The sequence below is a fragment of the Babylonia areolata genome, chromosome 5, assembly GCF_041734735.1.
Source record: "Babylonia areolata isolate BAREFJ2019XMU chromosome 5, ASM4173473v1, whole genome shotgun sequence".
Lineage (NCBI taxonomy): Eukaryota > Metazoa > Mollusca > Gastropoda > Neogastropoda > Buccinidae > Babylonia > Babylonia areolata.
This window is the reverse complement of record NC_134880.1, coordinates 52,684,158-52,709,416: the sequence shown is the minus strand read 5'-3', so window position 1 is coordinate 52,709,416 and position 25,259 is coordinate 52,684,158. Positions and strand designations below refer to the sequence as shown.

Below are 25,259 nucleotides of genomic sequence, written 5' to 3'. Positions count from 1 at the left end.
CACACACACACACACCGTGCACTGGGATGATTCAGTACACGGCCGCCAGTGTCAGTGGCATCAGCCGTGCAGTGCCGCCGGCTTCAACACGGGCACTAATGTCTTCATATCTTAGTATAAAACAAAACTGAGCAAAACTGCAGAACTCCAGTTTAGCAGATGCTGTTAAATACAAAACAAACATCAGATTGCCAGATGCAGTAGCAAACTTAAAAAAAAAAAGAATTTATGATAATACACTGATGAGTCAAGTCGTACCAATACTGTCAGTTTTGGCTCGCGGCGCGGCTCAACCGCTGATATCAGTGATAAAACCCACAGCATGCCTACTTTGAAACTTATTTCCTATTATTGTTTTGCTTTTTAAAGTTCTTGTTCGGAGAGTCAAATTTGCAACCAACATCTGAAATGAAGTACACGCATTCGGTGAACTTGATGTGAAGCCGCGGGACACTGAACTTGAAATGACTCAGTGACAACGTTCCGTGTTCACTAAATTTGCAATAAGTAAACTAAGCACAGAATAAGGACGACATCCCCAGGAAAAACACCATGGATCACTGAGGGGAAACAGCATTAAAATAACAATACAAATGATAAAGTAAAATAGAATAAATAAAAATTAGCTCGTGCTTGGGCGCACAATGCTCTGTCCGTAATTGGAATCGGGACATTCGTAAACAGTATCCTGATTACGATTTCATTCCCAAATTGTTCATGCGACATCCTTGCCAAGCGTTGTATTTATACATTTTGAGAAAAATAAGTTCCTTGAATGTTTATTATAAACATACTCAATTTTTATGAAATCAATACGCAAAGAATATACTAAATGCAAATGATGTTAAGGATATCATATATGGAATTAGATATTTTTGTTATCCTACGTTTTGTAATTGTATTTTCACTGGGTAGAAAGTGTCATTTTCTGCGAACGATTCACGCCATATTGGATATTTCTATTTATACCGTAGTAATTTCCATTCCCTAAAATAGCACAAGTTGTGAGATTTTTACCGAAGTTGATTTTACTGGACAGTAAAAATAGCATCGTTTTGGATATTTTCTGCCATTCCGTGGCTTTGTTTTTGGTAAGAATGATTTTCTATTTGATATAATGACAGTAGACAATATTGCCAGTACATGACAGTTTATTTGAGCTTGGGAAATCGAGGATCTTGGACGAGGATTGAATAAGAATGTGCAGAATGCCGTCCTCCGGTGCTGCGACCCCAACACTGAGCGATATTTTTGTCGTGTTGAAGTCGCTATCAAAAGAAAATGATATTATGATCGATGTTAATTTTCGGTCTTATTTTCACAGGAGATTTGCAAACGACAACCCACATCGGTGACCGACCGGAAAAGAACGGTATCGAGAATCGAGCAGCCATCTCAACCCGAAACTTCTTGTAACTTCCCTAGTAGATCAAGGTTCCGTCTCGCTCTGAGTAAGTATCATTTTTTTTTTTTTTTTTTAGCTTTAGGTTCAGCTTGAAATAAATTGATCCAACCACGTGTGGAATCTTTATTTAGATATTGTTTAGCGTGTCACAGAAGTTGGATGTTGAGCTATGTTGGCGGTTGGAATCCAACATCAGGAAATAAAACAAGTTTATAGTTGGCCAGTTCTTGTGAAATGGCGATGAGAAGCTAAGGGTATATCAAAGTTGAGTCATTAACTAGTGCTGACTTCGTGATTACATGCATCTTGTCTCAGTGGAAGTTCTTGTTCAGTTGTTTTGTGTTTTGAAGTATTCTGTATAATTGCTAATTAAGGTTCTTGAATCACAAACCCAATTTGTTGGAACAACTTCCCAGAGATTGTAAGAATGAAGTTGAAAGTACAAATGACATTGTAATTGTGAAAAGTATGTGAAGATATTTTTTCCCAGACTGCAGTGGATAGCTAAAGAAGAGTTTGATGACTACATTTCACAGTTTTGGAATTACTGAACTGCTGCAAACTATTATTGTATTAACAAAGTATCTAAATTTGTTATTTTTTAATTTTTGGCATAATACTCTTTATTGATTTTAGTTGTGCAATTGGATTTGTATGTCATGTAATGTTGCTGTTCTTGTGGAACCAGTATAGTTGGATATATGCAGCTGCAAGTGTGTGATGTGAGTGTGCTCATGCACACACCAATAAGATTTTGATGTGCTTGTACTGCTCCCTAATTTTTTTTTTTTTTTTTTTTTTTTTTTGTCTTATTAAAACTTAATAGGTGAGTTCAGAATGCTGGACTGATATGCTTGGACCAACTGACTTTAGCCATTGTTATATAATACAGTTAACAGATTGTCCGATAATTTTGATGTGACAGATGATATATGCACGGCAAGCTCACACACACACACGCACACACACACACACACACACACACACACACACACATTGAGAGAAAGAGTGGGCGGATGAAGGAAAGAGGGCAGGGAACATGACAGAGGAAGAGCAGACATTATCGTCAAATGACACACCACACACTTGCAAATCAACACGCGCGCGCACACACACACACACACACACACACACACATTGAGAGAAAGAGTTGGTGAAGGAAGGAAAGTGAGCGGGGAACATGACAGAGGAAGAGCGGACGTGATCTTCAAACGATACACAACACCACACACTTGCACATTAACAAACGCACGCACGCACGCTTGATACATGTACTTGTTTTGATGTACTGCTAATACTAATAGTATTTGCACACATTCTTAGATATATATATGTTTGTGTACACCATATGGCATACAAGCACTCTTAACATTATACTAGCACACTAGTATAGATGCACACACCAATGGATTTACACATTAAAATAGTCTCATTTGCTTTCAGATCAGCATGGGCCGCAAGAAGATCCAGATTGTGCGCATCAATGACGAACGTAACCGACAGGTAATGTGTGAAAATTTAGATTCACTTCAGCATCTTTTAAAATATGTCCCTTCCTGTACGCAGCAGGAAATGAAATGCAGTCAGTGTCATTGTGCTCTGTGTGGTTGCATTGTCTACTGACCTTTGAAAAGATCAGCATCAAGTAAGACCATTGAATCATCAACTAATGCACACTGATAATGTTTTATATATATATATATATATATATCTGAATCATGTATGTATAGATATGTGTGTACACACACACACGCATACACACATACACACACACATATATATATATGTGTGTGTGTGTTATTCATATTGCCTGAAGGCCAACTCTCATAACTTACTGCTAGTCGTATTAGAAGGCTGGGAAAAATCATTTTTGTTGGGATTTTTAGGAGAGTTTAACAAAAAATTTAAGCAAAAAGAAAAAAAGTAAACTAGAACTTTCAGCGGCTGGAGTAGCAGTGAGACCGGGTTTCAAGTTATAATTTCCCATGACTTGTTGGTAACAGGTGACATTCACGAAACGCAAGTTTGGGCTGATGAAGAAGGCATACGAGCTGTCGGTGCTGTGCGACTGCGAGATCGCCCTCATCATCTTTACCAGCAACAACAAGCTGTACCAGTACGCCAGCTCCGACATGGACAAAGTTTTGCTGAAGTACACGGAGTACAATGACACGGTGGTTAGCCAGACCAACAAGGACATCTTGGAGGTGAGAGGAAGAATAAAATGTTTGTAGAAAGATGATGAAGGTCCCATAGCCTTTTACGGCCATCGGGCCAGTGAATTCATTATCATATCCATTGTGTCTATAGCTCAGGGTAAGAAGGTGGGGCCCATTCTTCGCCTGTACGTCCATCATGGCTGTGAATTTATATCCATTGTGTCAGTGGTTCAGGGTAAGAAGTTGGGGCCCAGCCTTCACCTGTACGTCCATTGCCGCTGTGAATTTATTTCCATTGTGTCAGTGGCTCAGGGTAAGAAGGGTGGGGGGGGGGGCTAGTCCTCTCCTTCTTGTAGAAAGATAGAAAATGTGAAAAAAAAACAATAGCTGATTGGATGTCACAGGGATAGAAGATGGCTACCGGATAAGAGGGTAGTGCTTTAGGCATGCAGAAGGGAGGTAATGTGCAAAGTGAGGTCACTAGCCACAGCTACTTTTGATTTATCTTCCTTTGTGGTGGTGTGTTTTACAAAAAAGACAGGAATCAGACCTTTGACAGTGTTTTCACCAGCATGTTAGATTGAATGTAAATTGGGGGGATGGGGTGGGGGGAATTCTTTTGTATGCTTCAATGCTTGGACGTTGATAGCAGGAAGAGGGGAAACTGAGATGTTTGCTGAAGGATTTTCAAAATGATTAGAACTTTTCCTTTTTTTTAGTCATATTCATGAAGTGAAGATGAAATTTACTTATCCAGTCTTGTTTTTTCCATGATCTTTTGCTAAAGTGGAAACAAAATATCCAGATAAATGTATAAATCATGCCATGTATGGTTGAAAGAAAATAAGAAAGCAGGAAATTGAGTTGGAGTGACCAGATCTCTTTCTTGCATGTACAGTTCGGGTGATTTTGACATGTTTGGACATTGCACTGAATTTCCTGTTCGTCTTGATTGTGGCCACAACTGGACTTTTGCCGGAAGCCCGTGACATGGCCCAGAAGACCCTTGTTGGGGTCATTAAACTAGGCATCCTAACTTTTACTTTATAGTGTACGATATTATGCTGTATCTTATGTACAATACAAATTAAAAGGCTGTGTGCATTATATTTTACACACATGCATACCAGTCGCTTACGCTGATGAGCAAGCAGGGGAAATAACACTTTCAAATCCCCTGGAAAAAAGCATTTGAATATGTTCTGAATTGGGGGTGGAGGATGTATGTATTGACGACTATATTAGATTAGGTATTATCTTTTTTTATGGGAATGGTGACTCAGTGAATCTATGGAGCATTTTGATAATGTTTTTTTAGAGGATGAGATGCGGAAAGCCTGGACACTACCAGCATTGTAAAGCCTGGACACTACCAGCATTGTATCAAGTGTAACAGCTTTGATGGTGATGATGATGACTTGATACTGAACATCACCAATATCACTGTATCAAGTGTAACAGCATTGATGATGATGAGGGTGATTAGATGCTGAACAACACACACATGTATAACTGTATGAAGAGTAGCAGCTTTGATGGTAATGACTAGTTGCTGAACAGTACTTATATCTTTGTAGAGTAACAACACTTCCTCTTCCTTTTGAAGAGTAACATCACTTACATCTCTGCATGAAGAGAAACGTCACTTACTTTGAAGAGTAACAACACTTACATCTCTGTTTGAAGAGTAACAACACTTCCTCCTCCTTTTGAAAAGTAACATCACTTACATCTCTATATGAAGAGTAACAACACTTACATCTGTTTGAAGAGTAACAACACTTCCTCCTCCTTTTCAAGAGTAACATCACTTACATCTCTGTATGAAGAGAAACGTCACTTACATCTCTGAAGAGTAACAACACTTACTCCTCCTTTTGAAGAGTAACAACACTTACATCTCTGTTTGAAGAGTAACAACACTTACATCTCTGTTTGAAGAGTAACAACACTTACATCTCTGTTTGAAGAGTAACAACACTTACATCTCTGTTTGAAGAGTAACAACACTTACTCCTCCTTTTGAAGAGTAACATCACTTACATCTCTGCATGAAGAGAAACATCACTTACATCTCTGAAGAATAACAACACTTACTCCTCCTTTTGAAGAGTAACATCACTTGCATCTCTGTATGAAGAGTAACAACACAATCTCTGTTTGAAGAGTAACAACACTTACATCTCTGTTTGAAGAGTAACAACACTTACTTCTCTGTTTGAAGAGTAACAACACTTACATCTCTGTTTGAAGAGTAACAACACTTACATCTCTGTTTGAAGAGTAACAACACTTGCATCACACTATGAAGAGTTACACCATTGATGATAATGATAAGAAGCTGAAAAACTCTTACATCGCTGTATGAAAAGTAACAACTCTTACATCTCTGTTTGAAGAGTAACAACACCTAACATCTCTGTATGAAGAGTAACACCATTGATGATGACGACGACTAGATGCTGAAAAACACTTACATCTCTGTATGAAGAGTAACAGCACTTAATCTGTGTATGAAGAGTAACACCATTGATGATGATGACTAGATGCTGAACAACACTACATCTCTGTTTGAAGAGTAACAACACTTACATCTCTCTTTGAAGAGTAACAACAGTTACATCTCTGTATGAAGATTAACACCATTGATGATGACAATGACTAGATGCTGAACAACACTTACATCTCTGTGTGAAGAGTAACAACACTTACATCTCTGTATGAAGAGTAACACCATTGATGATGATGATGACTAAATGCTGAACAACATTTACATCACTGTTTGAAGAATAACAACACTACATCTCTGTTTGAAGAGTAACAACACTTACATCTCTGTATGAATAGTAACACCATTGATGATGACGACGACTAGATGCTGAAAAACACTTACATCTCTGTATGAAGAGTAACAACACTTAATCTGTGTATGAAGAGTAACACCATTGATGATGATGACTAGATGCTGAACAACACTACATCTCTGTTTGAAAAGTAACAACACTTACATCTCTCTTTGAAGAGTAACAACAGTTACATCTCTGTATGAAGATTAACACCATTGATGATGACAATGACTAGATGCTGAACAACACTTACATCTCTGTGTGAAGAGTAACAACACTTACATCTCTGTATGAAGAGTAACACCATTGATGATGATGATGACTAAATGCTGAACAACATTTACATCACTGTTTGAAGAATAACAACACTACATCTCTGTTTGAAGAGTAACAACACTTACATCTCTGTATGAAGAGTAACACCATTGATGATGATGATGACTAGATGCTGAACAACACTTACATCTCTGTATGAAGAGTAACACCATTGATGATGATGATGACTAGATGCTGAACAACATTTACATCACTGTTTGAAGAATAACAACACTACATCTCTGTTTGAAGAGTAACAACACTTACATCTCTGTATGAAGAGTAACACCATTGATGATGATGATGATGACTAGATGCTGAACAACATTTACATCACTGTTTGAAGAGTAACACCATTGATGATGATGATGATGACTAGATGCTGAACAACACTTACATCTCTGTATGAAGAGTAACACCATTGATGATGATGATGATGACTAGATGCTGAACAACATTTACATCACTGAAGAGTAACAATACTTACATCTCTGTATAAAGAGTAACACGATTGATGATGACTAGATGCTGAACAAGACTTACATCTCTGTATGAAGAGTAACACCATTGATGATGATGATGACTAGATGCTGAACAACACTACATCTCTGAAGAGTAACAACACTACCTCTCTCATTGAAGAGTAACAACACTTACATCTCTGTGTTAAGAGTAACAACACTACATCTCTCTTTGAAGAGTAACAACACTTACATCTCTGTGTTAAGAGTAACAACACTACATCTCTGTATGAAGAGTAACACCATTGATGATGATGATGACTAGATGCTGAACAACACTTACATCTCTGTATGAAGAGTAACACCATTGATGATGATGATGATGACTAGATGCTGAACAACACTTACATCTCTGTATGAAGAGTAACACCATTGATGATGATGATGATGACTAGATGCTGAACAACATTTACATCACTGTTTGAAGAGTAACAACACTTACATCTCTGTATAAAGAGTAACACGATTGATGATGACTAGATGCTGAACAACACTACATCTCTGTATGAAGAGTAACACCATTGATGATGATGATGACTAGATGCTGAACAACACTTACATCTCTGAAGAGTAACAACACTACCTCTCTCATTGAAGAATAACAACACTTACATCTCTGTACGAAGAGTAACAGCATTGATGATGATAATGATAGTGATTAGATACTGAACAACACTTAACATCAGTGCATGAAGAGTAACACCATTGATGATGATGATGATAGTCACTAGATGCTGAACAACACTTAACATCAGTGCATGAAGAGTAACACCATTGATGATGATGATGATGATAGTGACTAGATGCTGAACAACACTTCACATCTCTGTATGAAGAGTAACACCATTGATGATGATGATGATAGTCACTAGATGCTGAACAACACTTAACATCTCTGTATGAAGAGTAACACCATTGATGATGATGATGATAGTGACTAGATGCTGAACAACACTTAACATCTCTGTATGAAGAGTAACACCATTGATGATGATGATGATAGTCACTAGATACTGAACAACACTTAACATCTCTGTATGAAGAGTAACACCATTGATGATGATGATGATGATAGTGACTAGATGCTGAGCAACACTTAACATCTCTGTATGAAGAGTAACACCATTGATGATGATGATGATGATAGTCACTAGATGCTGAACAACACTTAACATCTCTGTATGAAGAGTTAACACCATTGATGATGATGATAGTCACTAGATGCTGAACAACACTTAACATCTCTGTATGAAGAGTAACACCATTGATGATGATGATGATAGTGACTAGATGCTGAACAACACTTAACATCAGTGCATGAAGAGTAACACCATTGATGATGATGATAGTGACTAGATGCTGAACAACACTTAACATCAGTGCATGAAGAGTAACACCATTGATGATGATGATAGTGAGTAGGTACTGAACAACACTTAACATCAGTGCATGAAGAGTAACACCATTGATGATGATGATGATAGTGACTAGATGCTGAACAACACTTAACATCAGTGCATGAAGAGTAACACCATTGATGATGATGATGATAGTGACTAGATGCTGAACAACACTTAACATCAGTGCATGAAGAGTAACACCATTGATGATGATGATAGTGACTAGATACTGAACAACACTTAACATCAGTGCATGAAGAATAACACCATTGATGATGATGATAGTGACTAGATGCTGAACAACACTTCACTTACATCACTATGAAAAGTAACACTATTGATGATGATGACAACTAGATGCTGAACAACACTTCACTTACATCACTATGAAAAGTAACACTATTGATGATGGTGATGATGATGATGACAACTAGATGCTGAACAAGAAGGAAAGCAAGCCTGGAGACATGGATGCCGATGATGACGACTACCCTCTGACCCCTCGCACCGAGGAGAACTACCGCCGGATCGATGAGCAGTACGCACGGGCCATGCAGCAGGGCACAGTGAAGGTGAGGTGGTGTTGGGGTTCCTGAGTTTGATTCTCTTTTGTGTACACCAGTCTCCAGTGTCTGCCTTGCATGATGCAGTGAGATCTTATTTTGAGGGATATCAAAGGCATTTTCTAAGTGATATTTAAACAATAAACATTCTACTTTTTATCAAAAAAACGAAACCAAACAAAAAGGAAGAAAAGAAATAGATCCCGGTCAAAAGAAACTTGAAGCATATACTGTATTTTGGGATGTTTCAAGGTTACCTGACATTTTACAACACGTTATCAAAAGCACAGAAAAGAAATATATATCTAAGCAAAAATATCAGCAGTAAACTTGGGGAGAGGTCATAACGTTACTTCATCTCAAACCAAGCATGAAATTTTGACTGATTGATTTTCCAACATAACGTGCAGCTTTTTGAATGATATTGTGAAAGTTAGGCAACAGTTGAAGCGGGCAGTACCTTCACCTCTACTTACTCCCTGTGTTGTGTAGTACACTGCTTTCCTGGCTGTTGTGACTGTGTTCTCTTCATTCTGCATTGTTTGGCTGTCTGTCAGTGATGGAATCTGATGAAACGTTTTGTCAGGGTGGTTTGTTGAAAATAGCTATATATCATTGCCATTACTTAACAGTGGGGATATCAGCAGTCTGAGGGAAAAAAGCTTGTAATTAAAAAAGCAGTAGATTATAAATTTATACTGATGTATTTTTCCAAGATCTTTAATAATAAAAAAAAAAAAAAAAGGTTAATGAAAATAGACTGGTTTGTGAAAGGAATACTTGTCATAATAACATACACCCACACAGGCAAGCTCACTTCAGAAACAGAAATGAAAACAGCAGTCAGCAAGCATGTGTTTGCTGCTATAGTTGCATACAAAACATTGTTGGCTTTCTGGCAGGCCAGCATGTGTGGTACAACAGCTCAAGATGGGCAGCAGTAAAGATCTCTGATGGCATTCTCATGTGCTGTAAGGAAGCGGGGGAGACTAACTAGGAGGAGGAAGAGGAGGGATTTTTTTTAAACGTTGTCACACATACTGGTGATCGTAGACATTCTCTTGAAGTATGAATTTTCTTATTTGAATATTATCTTTTAAAAGGTAGGAGGGAGGATCAGTGGTGAGTTTGGGTAACCAGGGTAGAAGGAGGGTGGAGTCATAGGTGAATATCTGAAATATGTAGAAGCTTAATTTAGATAGAAAATTACGATATGGAATTATTAAAGAAGTCTTAAACTGACAAAGAGAAGCAACATGCAGTGAATGTGAAAAGTCAGAAACGCCGTTCCCTGTTGCATTACTTGTCTGTGTATATATCTGTGTGTGCCTGAATGAAACCTGAGTGAATGACACAGGAAACAAATTGCTGAGCCCCTAAAGGATCAGCTCTCACTTAGCTCCCCACCCAGGTAGCCAGCCTGTTGTGCAGATTAACTCTCTCCATACGAACGGCGAAAGAGACGACGTTAACAGCGTTTCACCCCAATTACCATCATCAAAATCTTGCAAGAGGAAGGCTCTTATACTGAAGAGGTGAATGTTGACAAAGAATACCACATTTCTTCCGACGGAAGCTAAAGGTTGGGTCATTCAGACACCCACTGGACATCCGAGGGGTCTGTGTAGTGGAGAAGAGAGGACTGGCCGTACTGAGTGAGTTAATGACTGTGGTTGTAAAGCGCTTAGAGCTTGGTCTGTAACTGAGGATAGGCGCAGTGTAAGTTTCTTTATCATCATCATCATCATCATGTGTGGCGTAACCAGATCCAGGGGGCGCTGCCAGTGGCTGTAGCCACCAACTACGCGGGTCAGACAGCGACGGTGGCAGGGTCGTCGGCGGCAGGGTCCAGCACTGTGGTTCTGCTCCCGTCTCCAGCCAACACCACGGCCGCTGGAGCCATCAGCCCTGCAGGTACTGTCCATACACGTCTTTTTATTCTCTTAAAGCTCCCGTCATCTGCACTGTTTTCAGTGGCACTACTCCCATGCCGATTATTCAGGTATTCCCAGTCTCCGATACATGGCCACACCAGGGTTTGTATGTCGTAGTCCCAGTATTGGCAGTGCACAGGTCGGGAATCACAGTGGCAGCTGGTAGGACAAACAGACTTTGTGTTATCTGATTTTAAAGTGGGTTTTCTTTTTTTTCTTTTTTTGTTTTGTTTGTTCTTTTCCTTCTTTCAAAGGTGATTAGATCATTCGCTGTAGTGCTAATAAGCTGGGCTGTTTATAGCTACAGTTGTGTAATTGACATCTGTCACTTTTGTATAACTGTGTTCTCTTCCCAGGTGACAGCAGCACAAATTTCACACAGAGAAATCTGTTGTGACGCTGAGTAACAATGCAGTACAATGGAATACAATAGAATACAACATAATACAGTACAATACAATACAGCACAATACAATGCCCTTTTGACAGGCACCTGTGTCAGCCCAGTGGCCTTAACACAGTCCTATCCAATACAATACAATACAACATAATACAGCACAATATGATACAATGCCCTTTGGGCAGGTGCCTGTGTCAGCCCGGTGGCCCTAACATGAGCCTCCCCAATACAATACAATACAACAGAACAGAACAACACAATCCAATGCCCTTTGGACAGGTACCAGTGTCAGCCCAGCGGCCCTAACACGAGCCTCCCCAATAAATAAATACAACATAATACAGCACAATACAACACCCTTTGGACAGGTGCCTGTGTCAGCCCGGCGGCCCCAACACAAACTTCCCCAATACAAAACAATACAATACAATACAGCACAATACAATACAACACCCTTTGGACAGGTGCCCGTGTCAGCCCGGCGGCCCTAACTCAATCCTACCCAATACAATACAACATAATACAGCACAATACAACGCCCTTTGGACAGGTGCCCGTGTCAGCCCGGCGGCCCTAACACGAGCCTCCCCCCAGCCCCAGGCCACCACCACTACCACCTCCCCCTCACCGCCAGTGCCTGTGGCTCTGCATGAAAACACCGCTGCCATCACTGCTGCCTCCACCTCCAAGAAACCAGGCCTCAAAGTCCTCATACCGGAGCGGAGCGGTACGGGCATATTGCAGGTCAGTCTCTTCTGGTTTGGGGCCTTAGTTGCTGTGCATTTGTATTCCACAGACTGTGAGGCTATGCTTTCTTCCTCAGCTTCAGTTCATGCGCCTTATGGTACCTGATGTGTGGTTCAAATCTGTTGTTCGGAACTATGACATTCCTGGCGGTGAAAATTATAAAACCCTTCCATGAAACCGAATAAAACAGCTCACAAGTGTCCTCTTTATCATATGATAATACTTTTGATATTAAATTCTTTCTTTTTTTTCTTTTTAATTGAAAACAAAAATTACCAGTTAAGTTTCCTGTTCAGGGCATTTACACCCAGAGTATATTCTTTCAAAAGTAAATGACAGAGAATGATCTTGACGTGGAATGGTGAAAGTGGTTACTGAGAGTGTATTCTCTTCACTCACTCCAGACGATGGAATGCTATAGTGGTTTCAACAGTTAAACTTTTTTCCATGTTTCCTCATGGGGTAGCATCACAATCACAGCTACATCAGGCTTTGCAGACGTGTCAAGGGTCAAGTGGAAAGTTTCTTCGTGAGGTTCCATAACTCTACACTCACTGGCGAACCGTTGACCTCGCTGCCCCACATGACAAGCTAATCTGCATACATATCGAAAATTGCGTCACAGGTGATACAAGTGGAAATTTTTTGAGCAGTCTAGATCATGACAGCCGCTTTTTACTGCTGCTGAAGTGTTTGAAATGCTTCAAACTGAAGGTGTCGACATCGACGAGGTTGATGAAGACGTTGAATGAAGTATCTGCAGTGAAGAAAGCTACCAGCAAGAAGGTACTGATAGTGACTCAGTTTCTGAGAGCAGTGAAGAGGGAGGGGGGTGGGCGTACACATGACGTGAGGAGAGGGGTCAGTGGGTCAGGTACAGTGAGTTTCATTCAGTTACTTTGTGTTTTGTATATTTTGTGATATTTTTCCTAACCCTAACAAATGGGTCGTCTGCAGGGAAAAGCAAAGGAGAAAACTATTCGTCCGGAGTGAGTTAAAAGTTAATCACAGAATGATCTTGGAACGAATGGTGAAAGTAGGCAACAGTAGTACATGGTTTTATGCGAAAGAAAATTGAGTGATCTGATGATGGAATGGCTATGGCTTGAGTGTTGAAATGAGCAGCAACAACAGTGTGCAATGGACTGTGTGTGTGTGTGTGTGTGAACAGCGACAGGTGGCTTACACTGCTCTGGAGACTCCTGCTGTGTCCATCAACACGCCCACCCAGCAAACCACCACTGCCTCCCAGCTACAGAGCGCCGTGCTCACTGCAGGTCAGTCTGTTGTCATGGTCATTGTGATCAGGAGGATGATGGTGGTGGTGGTGATGATGTTCGCAATAACAAGAGTGATAATGTTGGTGGGATCTTTTTAAACAGAATAAATATGCGATGTTCGCAGCACCAAAGAGCAATAATTTTACTTCTTTTTTTTTTTTTTTTTTTTTTTTGCTGCCCCATCATCTGTACCGTTTCAGTGGCATTACTCCCATGCCGCTCATTTAGATTTCCCCCCATACACGGCCACACCCGGGTTCGTCCGTCGCAGTTCCAGCGTCAGCAGTCCACAGGGAACCATCGATGTTAGGTCGCCAGGAGGCCACACACCAGAGGAGACCCTGCACTGCTGCTGAGTCACTTTGGTGGTGTTCAGTGGTGCCTGTTCTGTTTTAACGTACTTAGGACACCACCTACTAACCCCCCTACTAACGACAATAATGGCTTAGTCGCGGAGCCAGACAGTGAGCGTCCTTAAAGAGCAATAATTGTTGGTGTGATATTTTCAGACAAAATGAATGTGTGATGTTTGCAATAACATCAGAGCAATAATGTTGGTGAGAGATTTTTTCAGTGTAAATGAGTATTGTTCACAGTAAAAACAGAGCGATAATATTGGTAGGATATTTTTAGATAGAATAAATGTGCTCACATTTGTACACATACATTGTTTTGTTTTGTTTTTTATTGCTACAGGTGTGTATGTATATGCAAATGCTTACAAGACTTCTTTTGCATTCAGATACAGTTTGAACATAGAGTGTTTGCTTACATAGGAACTTACAAGCAAGAGCGTGTATGCGCACGTTTGCATACGCACTTGCATGCAAGCACTGGCACATGCACCAAGCACATTATTTTCACATACACCATGCACAGGTGTGGGAGCACACACACAACACACACAAGTGACAACATGTCCAGGTGCAAAGGTTTGCTTGCATGTAGTCTTGCACACATACTGGTCAGAACGCAAATACATCATACCCACACACCACCTCCTATGTATGCACACCTACGCATGTTTGCATACACAATGCACACGTACACAAATGCAGGCTAAACTTGAAGGCACTGAAGATTGGAGACTAAATGTGGATGATAATGGTGAGAAAATTGCAAGTACTGGAGACTGACATGGATGATAACAGTGACAGGGTTCCAAACAGTGCCATTCACTCGGCAGTGTTCAGAGAGCAGGGCTGTTTGACGGTTCCAGGCGACTTCCAGATAACCAGCGCGGACCTGGGAGGCCTGTCGCCGCTGGTGTGGAACGCACAGCAAAGTGGACAGGGACCCCTGACAGCTGCCGTCTGTGCTGCTGGCCTCACCTTCACTCCTGGGTAGGAAGGGGTTAAATTTCCTAGAATTCATCTTTACGCCTGTATAAGAAGGTGGTTTTTGACTCACTTGTGTAAACAAAGTGAGTCTATGTTTTAACCCAGTGTTCGGTTGTCTGTGTGTGTCCATGTGTCTGCGTGTCCGTGGTAAACTTTAACATTGACATTTTCTCTGCAAATACTTTGTCAGTTGACACCAAATTTGGCATAGAAATAGGAAAAATTCAGTTATTTCCAGTCATCTTGTTTAAAACAATATTGCACCTCTGGGATGGGCACAAAATTTTTTTTAAAAAAGAAGCCTAATTATATGCAAACTGCATTTACTGTTATATTTTTTGTATTCTCTAAACTTGGCACTTTGACCTCTTATTCTGACACAACAACAAGAGGAGTCATTATTATCATTTTCTGTTCAAACAGGAACTTCTTTTGCAAAGCATGGAATTTTTATTTATTTTGCAAACGTTTTGGTGCAGATAGTAAAAAAGGGAAATTACTCTAATTAATGCTAGGGGACTTAAGTTATCACAAGTGAGTCTTGAAGGCCATGCCTCTCTTTTTTGTTGTTGTTGAATTTACCTTTATGCCTGGGTTAGAAAGATTTTTTTGTAGAATTCACCTTTACACCTGGTTTAGGAGTTTTCTTAGGATTCACCTTCATGCCAGGGTAAGAAGGGATTTTCTTATTATTTGCCTTCACAGGTGGGTAAGAGGTTTTCATCAGATTCACCTTTTCACCTGGGCTACAAATAGGTTTTCCTAGGATTCACCTTTACAAAGGATTCAAAGGGGTTTTTGCACGATTCACCTTCACACCTGGGCAAGAAGGGATTTTCGTAGGATCACAACCTTGTTGTTTGCATACACAACAAGGTAGTGATCGGGGGTGGGTGGTTTATGTGTCTCATGAACCCAGAGAGCTAGGCCAGCAGGAGATTCGTCTCCTGGTAGGGCTACCTTAGCTGGGTAGATTGAAGGGTAGAGACCAGGTAAGATAAGGATCTACTGGCCTCCCAGTTTGGGGGTTGGGCATGGGGTCAAAATCAGAAACGCTAACAAGGGAAAACCAAGGGACACCTACCTTTGAAGAGGAAGGACAGTATTAGAAACGCTAACGAGGGAAAACCTAAACGCACCTACCTTTGAAGAGGAAGGACAGTATTAGAAACGCTAACGAGGGAAAACCTAAAGGCACCTACCTTTGAAGAGGAAGGACAGTATTAGAAACGCTAACGAGGGAAAACCTAGAGACGCCTACCTTTGAAGAGGAAGGACAGCATTAGAAACGCTAACGAGGGAAAACCTAAAGGCACCTACCTTTGAAGAGGAAGGACAGTATTAGAAACACTAACGAGGGAAGACCTAGAGACGCCTACCTTTGAAGAGGAAGGACAGCATTAGAAACGCTAACGAGGGAAAACCTAAAGGCACCTACCTTTGAAGAGGAAGGAGAATATTAGAAACGCTAACGAGGGAAAGCCTAGAGACACTTACCTTTGAAGAGGAAGACAGAATTAGAAACACTAACGAGGGGAAACCTAGAGACACTTACCTTTGAAGAGGAAGGACAGAATTAGAAACGCTAACGAGGGAAAACCTAGAGACACTTACCTTTGAAGAGGAAGGACAGTATTAGAAACGCTAATGAGGGAAAACCTAGAGACGCCTACCTTTGAAAAGGAAGGGCCTCTTCTTTCCTAGAGCCAGGCAGAGGTAAAGGAACAGGCTAGGGGGCTGTGGAGGTCTCTTGTTAACTGTCTGCATCAGCCCGGGAGCGGTAAACTGCCAAAGTTTGCATGGAGGTTCGATTTGGGTTGTGCCCATATCTGTGTACTGTGTTTGAAAAGTGGAAGGTATGATGGGAAAGTTTTACTTTTAAGTGGATATGTTTGTATGATTTAGATACTTCACATCCATTTCATGTGTGTGTGTGTTTTGTTGTTGTTGTTTTTTGGTTTTTTTTGTTTTGTGTGTGTGTATTTTATGAGTAAATTTGAAAATTTGTTTCATTACTTTAAGGTTTCTGAAGAGATTTTGAGGAGAGTGGAGTAATGTGTGTACAAGGGTACAGTTCATGTTTATTTTTAGAGAGAACCGGACTAATTTTCATTGTGATTGTGGGGTGCTGTGCCAGTGTAAACAAAGAATCTGTCAGAATGTTGCCAGAATACACCTATGTGTGTACAGATGTAAGTGCGCACTGATGCGTGTGCATGCACACCCACACCCGTACATGCATCGATGCGCTGACTGAAATTCAGTCTGTGCAAGGAGTTGAAAATGGATCAAGTAACAGTGCTGTATTCACATGTGTGGGCATGCTTGCATGCATACTCACACAAACTTGCGCCATCATACATTGTCTTTTTTCTCTTTTTTTTTTATTTTTATTTTTTATTTTTTTTTTTTTTACATATGTTTTCATTGTAGTACTCTTTTTTTTGTCACAACAGATTTTTCTGTGTGAAATTTGGGATGCTCTCTCCCCAGGGAGAGTGTGTTGCTACACTGAGAGTGCCACCTTTTTTTTTCTTCTTCTTTTTTTTGTTGTTGTTGGTTGGTTGGTTTTTTGCTGTATTTTTCTCTTCTTGCAGTTGTATTTGTTTTCCTATTGAAGTGGATTTTTCTACAGAAATTTTGCCAGGGACAATCCTTTTGTTGCCGTAGGTTCTTTTACATACGCTAAGTGCATGCTGCACACGGGACCTTGGTTTATTGTCTCATCCGAATGACTATCATCCAGACCACCACTCAAGGTCCAGTGGTGGGGGAGAAGAAAAACTGGCAACTACGGGATTCAAACCAGTTTGCTCACATTCTCTTCTCTAGGCGGATGCATTACCTGGAGGCCAACACTCCACATTGTTGTTTCTGTGTGCAGTGGAACGCTGTCCTTCGCCACATCAGCTGGAGGACTGCCGGTGTTATCAGTGGCGCCTCCAGGTGCCTCTAAAAATGTGGGTTCTGGTGTCAAAATGGAGCCGGTGTCGCCGAACCACGAGGCAGGGGGCGGAGGAGGGGGCGTGGCGGGGGCTGGCGTCGGTGATCGTGGGCCGCCCTCCTCCGAATCTGCCGATGATGGCGACGACGATGGGGAACCAGTAGCAAAGCAGCAGCGGTTGTCAGACGGTTGACATGTGACTGTGTGTATATGTGTGTGCATGTGCGTGCTGATGGGAGAGTGTGGGTTTTGGTGGGGAAAGCGGGCTGGTTTAGTGACTAGATGGGGTCTGTAACGTAACACTGAGTGTACAGACTTTCCAGCCAAGGACACAACTTTGTGGTGTACTGATGTGTTTTTGTTCCTCTTTGTTGTTTTGTTTGCTGGAGTCCTGTGTTGTTGTTGAATTCACCCTTTGTATTGTATGTAGGGTTTTTGTTAGCTACCTGGTTTGACTTGATTGAAATGCTTCTCTTTTCTCTTCATTGCTCCCTCTCTCTGTCTTCTTGGGGCTATAGGCGCTTTGGATTAAAAGATGCACCACCCTCTGAGGATTTCTGTCATCTGGTTTTTTTTTCTGTACATGGAGATTCTGTTCATTCAGATTGTTTACCTAACCTAAGGTTTAAAAAGAAATATAATTGTACCACATGTAACTAGTAAGTCACATGTCATGTTTGAAATCATTTAGGGTATTAAGATTTCCACAAGAAGATTTGATGTGTTGAATATTGAAAATGAAGTGTGTTCAGGAAATCAAAAGCAGAGCAAAACAGATTGATGGTTGACTACAAAGTGTTGCTCCATCTGCGTAAAATTTCTTTCGCAGGAATATTAAGACTAGCTGTGATATGGAGGAGAATTACTGGAGGTTTTAGAAGATAAAGAAAGCAAATGAAATTTTATATCCAGAGATGGCAGAGAGTAGGGTGTTTGTAAACAGCTTTATTTATGTTCTTTCTTTCTTTTTATTAAAAGGTTAAGATTACTGTTAAAAATAAATAAATAAATAAAAAGTTATGGGCATGGACATTTCATTACCTGTCAAATTCTGCTGTACATGTCAAAATCACTTTGGTTTGGGCTCAGACTGGGGTCCAGTTGTTGAAAATAAAAAGATAACTATTGTTGTCAGAACAGGAGAAAATGGAATGAGAAAAACCATAGAAAGAATTTTAGAGCAAAAATAATTTTCACATTTGGAATCAAGTTATCCAGTTGCTCCAAAGGGATCAGCTCCCTTGTTTGTGTTGTGTTTTATTCAATATGTTTAGTTGGTTGTTTTCAAGTTATGTATTTTTGATACATTTTTGATTTGCCAACAGTGTGTGTGCATGATGAAAGTGAGATATCCAAAACTGATGTTTTTTGCGCATTGTTTATGTTGCCTGTCTTCAGTTGACTTAATTATTCGGAAATGAGGGGGACTGAAATCATTGTTTGAATATGTTTGAACAGTAATGTTTTTCTAAGAGTTGATTTTTTAAAAGCCATACTCTAAATATTCTACCTCTAGAAAAAGAAAAAAAATCAGTGATACTTTCAGGCATCTTCCACCAGAAATGAACAAGTGTTAAACTGATTTGAGAAATAATCCATTCCGCTTTTGTTAAAACAGCTTTCTGCAACTGCTACATTTTGTTAACATCAATCGATTGAAGTATCTTCCTACATTCTTTCTTGAAACATTTTTCTTAGTTTTTCATGTGACTCGTCTTTGTTGTTGCATGTTTGTTTCTGGTTTCTTGTTTATTTGTTCAGATATTGTCCCGTGGATAATGATATTTGCACACTGAAAAGTACCTATTTTTTCTGAGGGGTTTTGTGTGTATGTTTGTGAATCTCCTTGAAGGGATCATACTTTCATGGTGTTGCAGTGTGTTGTAGCATTGCGATTGTGTGTGTGTGTGTGTGTGATGAAATAACTCTTTAGTTTTTAACGTCAGGTTTTGAGTTTGTTTACCTTTAATATTGTTTTCTTTTGGTGGGCGGGTGATCAGGACATGATTAGAAAAGAGTGGCATTGTCGTACTTGCTCATTTGATTTGTTGCCCATAACACAGTGGTATGGGTAGGGTCAGTGGTAGTGTTGGGCAGTGGTTTACTGGTTGATCTAGTATGTGGGTCTTGTACAATAAGTTCACCTCAGCTCAGTTATATATATAAATGAGTGTTTGTTTTGTTGTAAGCTATTCATTGCTGTCAACCTTCAGGTTTTTGCTTGGCTGCACTCACACACACACACACACACACACACACACACAAGCAATTCATGCTGTTCATGCTTTAAATATAGCAGTTTTTTTGTTCAGATTTTTTTCCACACTTCATTCAATCATATGTTGATTAAAGATGACTACTGACTTGCTTGTTTTTTTGTTTTGTTTTTATAATACATTTACATTAAACACAGGAGAGAGAAAGAAAGATGTGATTAAACATCCTATAAAAGAAGTGAAAAAAACAACCAAACTATTGTGTACATCATATGTAAGACTGTCAACAGACTACAACAGTACAAGGCAACTGAAGAAAGGTTTATGACTCAAAACATTGTGGTGCATTTCTTTTCGTATAAAAGAATTAAATCCACACACGTTTTTTTTTCCCCCTGTTATTTAATCACATTGGACAATTGACATTCGTTGTAAGCTTCTCCAAGATACTAACTAGGTTGAAGTGGTAAATCTGTGGCTGTGATAGCAGATGATAATAACTAGCTTGAAGTGGTAAATCTGTGGCTGTGATAGCAGATTGAAGTTGCTTTGGGGGTAGTTAGGAGGGAGGGAGGGGGAGGGGGGGCAACACGTTGCAAATGGCAAAAACAAAGCAGAGAGTGACAGAGGGCGTGAACTTCGTGAAATAAGCACAAAAAATGCTTTTCCTTTTTGTTGATTTTCATGTGGCCCATATTTTGTGCTTGTTGTAACTTCTGAAGTCCAGTTTGTTGTACCCCTTCCACTGTCAGTGAAGTGACATCCTTATAACTCCAAATATAATTGAGGCTATAGGTGTACAGTGTGCAGCTGGCTTTGAGAAGGCAGTCAGTGTGTTAATCTGTGTTTTCGGAGGTGCTCTAAAGGAATGAAGGAATCTTTATTTTCCAACAGTGGCGGTGTGATATCAGTTCATTGGCCGACTTAATATCTGCCATTGTTTTAACACACACACACACACATGTTTATATATGTAAGTATAGATATATTTTTACTCAATACATGTATAAGAACGATGCACAATAAATATGAGGAAATAACATTGCTACTTTCTGACCAAAACTGTTAGATTATCAGTATGAGATTGTGAAGATCAGTAGAAACTATACATGCGCACTTGCACGCGTGCACACACACACACACACACACACACACACAGAGGATGAGATTCTGTGGAAATAGGTAGAGACTACACAAACATGCGCGTGCGCGCACACACACTCATTATATCTATATAGATATAAATAGAGAGGAGACATATGCACTTGGTGAGTATGAATTTACTCAGTTGAACTTGAAATGTTGTGACAGGACTCGCCCACTGAACACAACCTTCACCAAAGCAATACCCAAGCCCTGCACATCTTCACCTGAAGGGCTTTTTGCCCAACAAGCTGTTGAACTCAACTTACTGAAATGTTCTTACAGTTGGACCATACTGTCACTTACTTTAATTTTCAAAGTACACGCTTGCTTCAATATTCTCTTTGAAAAGATCTACTTCCCCACCCCCCCACCCCCCCCACTGTTAGCCTTCCTTTGACTAGAGGGATGATGACACCGTGTGTTTTCAGGGTGATGGATAGGAACGTCATCTGTCAGTCAGATCATCTTGTCTCACCTCTTTCCTCCCAGCATCAGCCTCGCATCGCCCATGTCTCACGCTTCCCCTCTCCTGACCCTCACAGTGTCACTGGGATGGTTGGCAGCTAATCAGCCATGCTTTAGTACTTGGTAGAGTGTGTCGTCACTACGTTTCTGCGAATATATTGTGTTCTTGTAAACTGTGTGCTTCTGTTTGTGGGTCTTGTTTGGTGGTGGTGGTGGGTTTTTTTTCCCCACATGTTCAATGTGTGTGTCTTGGCTGGGATCCAGACTGGACCGCCTGTTGGTGATAATGTAGCAGGTTTAATTGGGGGGTACATTGGCTTAGTTGATGTGTTTATTGATGTTTTGTTAAAGCCTGAATTGTTGGTTTTGTGCAAGTGCATAATGATAGGCATCAGTGTCTCCACGTTTGATGTATTGGAGAAAGAGGTGTGGGTGGGAGGGGTCAGGTAGTTTACCACTTGAGGTGGATCTCTGTTTTTTGTTGATGTGTTGGGGTGGGGCATTGCTGACAGACTTTCATTGGAAACGATATATATTAATCCCATAGTGTCATTTGTTGTATTGTTATGTACAGTTACTTCATCATCAGCCTAAAGTAGATTTTAATGCCATGTCTTGTAAGGTTATAAAGTGCTGTATATTTGTTTTATGGCCTACAAACCTTATGATGTCCAAGAACATAAGCTCACAGAGAGGAACAGTGTCGACTTTCCATTGTACCATGTGCGGATGCTTGTTCTTAGGCTTCTGCGTGTGTATGAGTGCATGTGCAAGTTCATTTTTGTTCAGGGTTTCCCGTGTTTGAAATGCATTTGAACTGTCAAGAGGGAGGTGATGGTAAGAAGCAAAAACAGTTTGATGGGATGTTGGTGTGTGCATCATGTAAAGCTGTATCACACAGTGTAAAAAAACAAAACATACACGGTCTGTGCTTAGGGTTTTTGCGTGTCATTTCAGCAGAATTTTGTACTATGTACAACTGTGTCAACTCTCATAAAGAGTGTGTATTGGTTTCAGCTGGTATGGGATGTCTCATTCATATGGTAATGGTACATGCCTGTATTTGTTAACCAGTCAAGCTTCGATTTGACATTCTGAACACTTGACCTAATCCTCTTCGGTCTTGGAAGAGCACAGGGACTTGTAGGTCCGTCCACCTTCAGCTGTCTCTGGCTCAGCCTCTGTGTGCGTTTTCTTGGCTTAACTCCCTTGATGAAAAAAATGATGACTGCAGGGCCTTTTTAAAACGACATGAAAAATGATAAAAGGTGGTGTAAGGTCAAAGGTATCTTAGGATAGAGATAAATTTTCTATTATCTTCATCTTAAGGTACCTTTGATTTTACATGACCACCTTTTTTCTTTTTACTTAACTCCCTTGAACTTGCCAGTAAAGAGTCATTACAGTTTTATCACAAACTGCCCTTTTGTTAGGGTTGGTAAAATAGATTATTTTTCAAAAGGTATTTCATGTAAAGTAATGAGTTTTAAAACAGGTTAGTAATACATTGAGTTAGCTGGTGTCAAAATAGGTTTACAGGTAAGCACAGGCTTTCTGAAATGGTCTGCTCTGAGTTAGAACCTGGAAGGATGTATTGAAATATATAAAATCTGTATATCTTTTTTCATATTATAAATCCTGTGATTTTTTATGTGGGTCATTGGTCTTCAGGTTAGCTAATTTGAATTTTGTGAAAATGCTTTCCCTGCGCAGAATAAGATTTCTGCTAGTTTGTTTTGTCTCACTGCATGGCAGATGATTTTTTCCCTTTTTTTTCACATACAGATGGTCTTTCAGATAGCTAAAGAGTCGTAAATAACATCAAGAAGAAGCAAGAATTTTATTTAGAGAATCAAGTGAAAAAAAAGCTTTGAAGTGCTGAACTGCTGGCTTTGAATTGATATTCGTGAAGCTTTCTTCAATTCTGTTAAAATGATATGAAAACCAGACACAGGTGTGTCACATAAGATTAAATGCATGTTTTGTTGTGTGTGGGGGTGCCATAGGTATTGATACTTGGATGATTGGGGGGGGGGGGGGGGGGGGGGGTCTCTGTGCATTGTTGGTAAGGTTTGTGGGGTTTCCTGAACGGGAGTCTTGAGGTACAAATTAGGTAGAAAAGGCCAAAGGTGGATAAAGGTTACTTGAATGGATTTGGGGTTACGATTGCAGAGGTTACAAGCTTGGTAACAGTTTTTGAACAGCATTGATAATGAGATTTAGGCATGAGTGTACAGTATTGACAGCTTTATCATTCACAGATGAACTTCATGGTAGATTGTGTCATAAATTTTGTGTTTGTTTTGTGTTTGTATGTGTGTTGTTGTTTTTTGGGGGGAGGGGGATAATAAAAGGTACTGTCATTTAGTTGGTTTTGGGGGGTGGTTATTTTTATGTTTTAACTGTGTGAAGAAGCGTTCTGGTCTCTTGAGTGAATGTATAGTTTCAACTATCGCTATTGTTTGTCGGGCAGGGAAGTTGAAGATGAAGAATGATGTGGCTCTTGTTTTTTCTTTTGTAGTTAATCAGTGATTCATTTTGTACTTTTGGATGTTGTGGTGGTCGTTGTTGCTGTTGTTGTTCTTAGCTGTTTTTATGTCCCCCACCCCCCAACCTCTGTACATTGCAGAGGAATAGATTAAAGAGTATATTCTGATCTATATCATATGAAATGTGTTTGAATGTGCCTTGACATTCAGGCATGAGAAGTTAGAGTTGTTTTGTTGGGTCTGTTTGAATCAACATTTTGTAGATGTGCACAATAACCAACCCCTTTGTGTATTGTTCAACTGATACAAATAAACAAATATATATTTTGTATTTTAAAGTACTGGATGTTTTGATGTGTGTGTGACTGGAAAGGGAGACAAGTTTACCATGTTGAATCAGCTGACTTCCTTTTTGAACCAAAAGCAGGTTTTACATTTTAAAATTCAAGAGACTGGAAGAGACCCAAACATACTGGCAACGTACACCATACACATGGCCATAGACAAACATCACATATCCTCACACACATATACATACTAAGATACCCAGAAACGGCTCATTTCATTGTATTGTTTTTTGTAGAGTGCTCTTCCCCTGAGTCTTCCCCTCAGTACTATTATGCCAGAATTGGTTCCTGCCGACATACATGGTACAGATACTAATACCACGCCACACGTACACCTGCACATACATGCAGATCCCTGAAGAAAAAAACGGAAGGAAAACGAAACTTAAACCAACCAGCCAGCCATTAGATATTTTACCAAAGGAGGAGGAGGAAAAAAAATTACTGACCAGGGAGACAAAAAGTAATTTTTTTTAATCAAACCCACATCTGCAGAACCTGGAAAAGACCAAATAGATCATTGAACCAGTAACATAAAATTTATGTATGAATAAGACGTGTGATAAGAAAATCAGAACATTAAATAAAAACGACTACAAAGCTAAAAAAAAACTTACAAAACAACATTGAAAGGAAAGTTTGATGATAAAGCTTTACACACAGAAAGAAAAGAAGAAGAAAAAAGAACCAACACCAGCTAATCACGTGCATAGATACAAGTTTGTTTTCAAATATAAGACCA

At 39.9% G+C, this 25,259-nt stretch overlaps 1 protein-coding gene across 1 annotated transcript; it reads left to right on the top strand.

Annotated features, from left to right (window-relative positions):
* Nucleotides 1–943: 943 nt before the first annotated feature.
* LOC143282169 (myocyte-specific enhancer factor 2A-like) lies at nucleotides 944–24,501 on the top strand. Its single transcript, XM_076587729.1, has 10 exons — nucleotides 944–1,091; nucleotides 1,325–1,451; nucleotides 2,849–2,908; nucleotides 3,409–3,612; nucleotides 9,081–9,218; nucleotides 10,976–11,123; nucleotides 12,094–12,287; nucleotides 13,462–13,567; nucleotides 14,790–14,913; nucleotides 17,795–24,501. Exons 3-10 carry the CDS (start codon nucleotides 2,855–2,857, stop codon nucleotides 18,045–18,047), a joined length of 1,221 nt encoding a protein of 406 aa, XP_076443844.1. The 5' UTR covers nucleotides 944–1,091; nucleotides 1,325–1,451; nucleotides 2,849–2,854; the 3' UTR covers nucleotides 18,048–24,501.
* The last annotated feature ends 758 nt before the right edge of the window (nucleotides 24,502–25,259 follow it).

Coding starts and splice junctions, on each gene's coding strand:
- LOC143282169 (XM_076587729.1), top strand. CDS start 2,855: ATGGGCCGCAAGAAGATCCAGATTGTGCGCATCAATGACGAACGTAAC. Junction 3,613..9,080: donor CCAACAAGGACATCTTGGAG/GTGAGAGGAAGA, acceptor GATGACAACTAG/ATGCTGAACAAGAAGGAAAG. Junction 12,288..13,461: donor GCGGTACGGGCATATTGCAG/GTCAGTCTCTTC, acceptor GTGTGTGAACAG/CGACAGGTGGCTTACACTGC.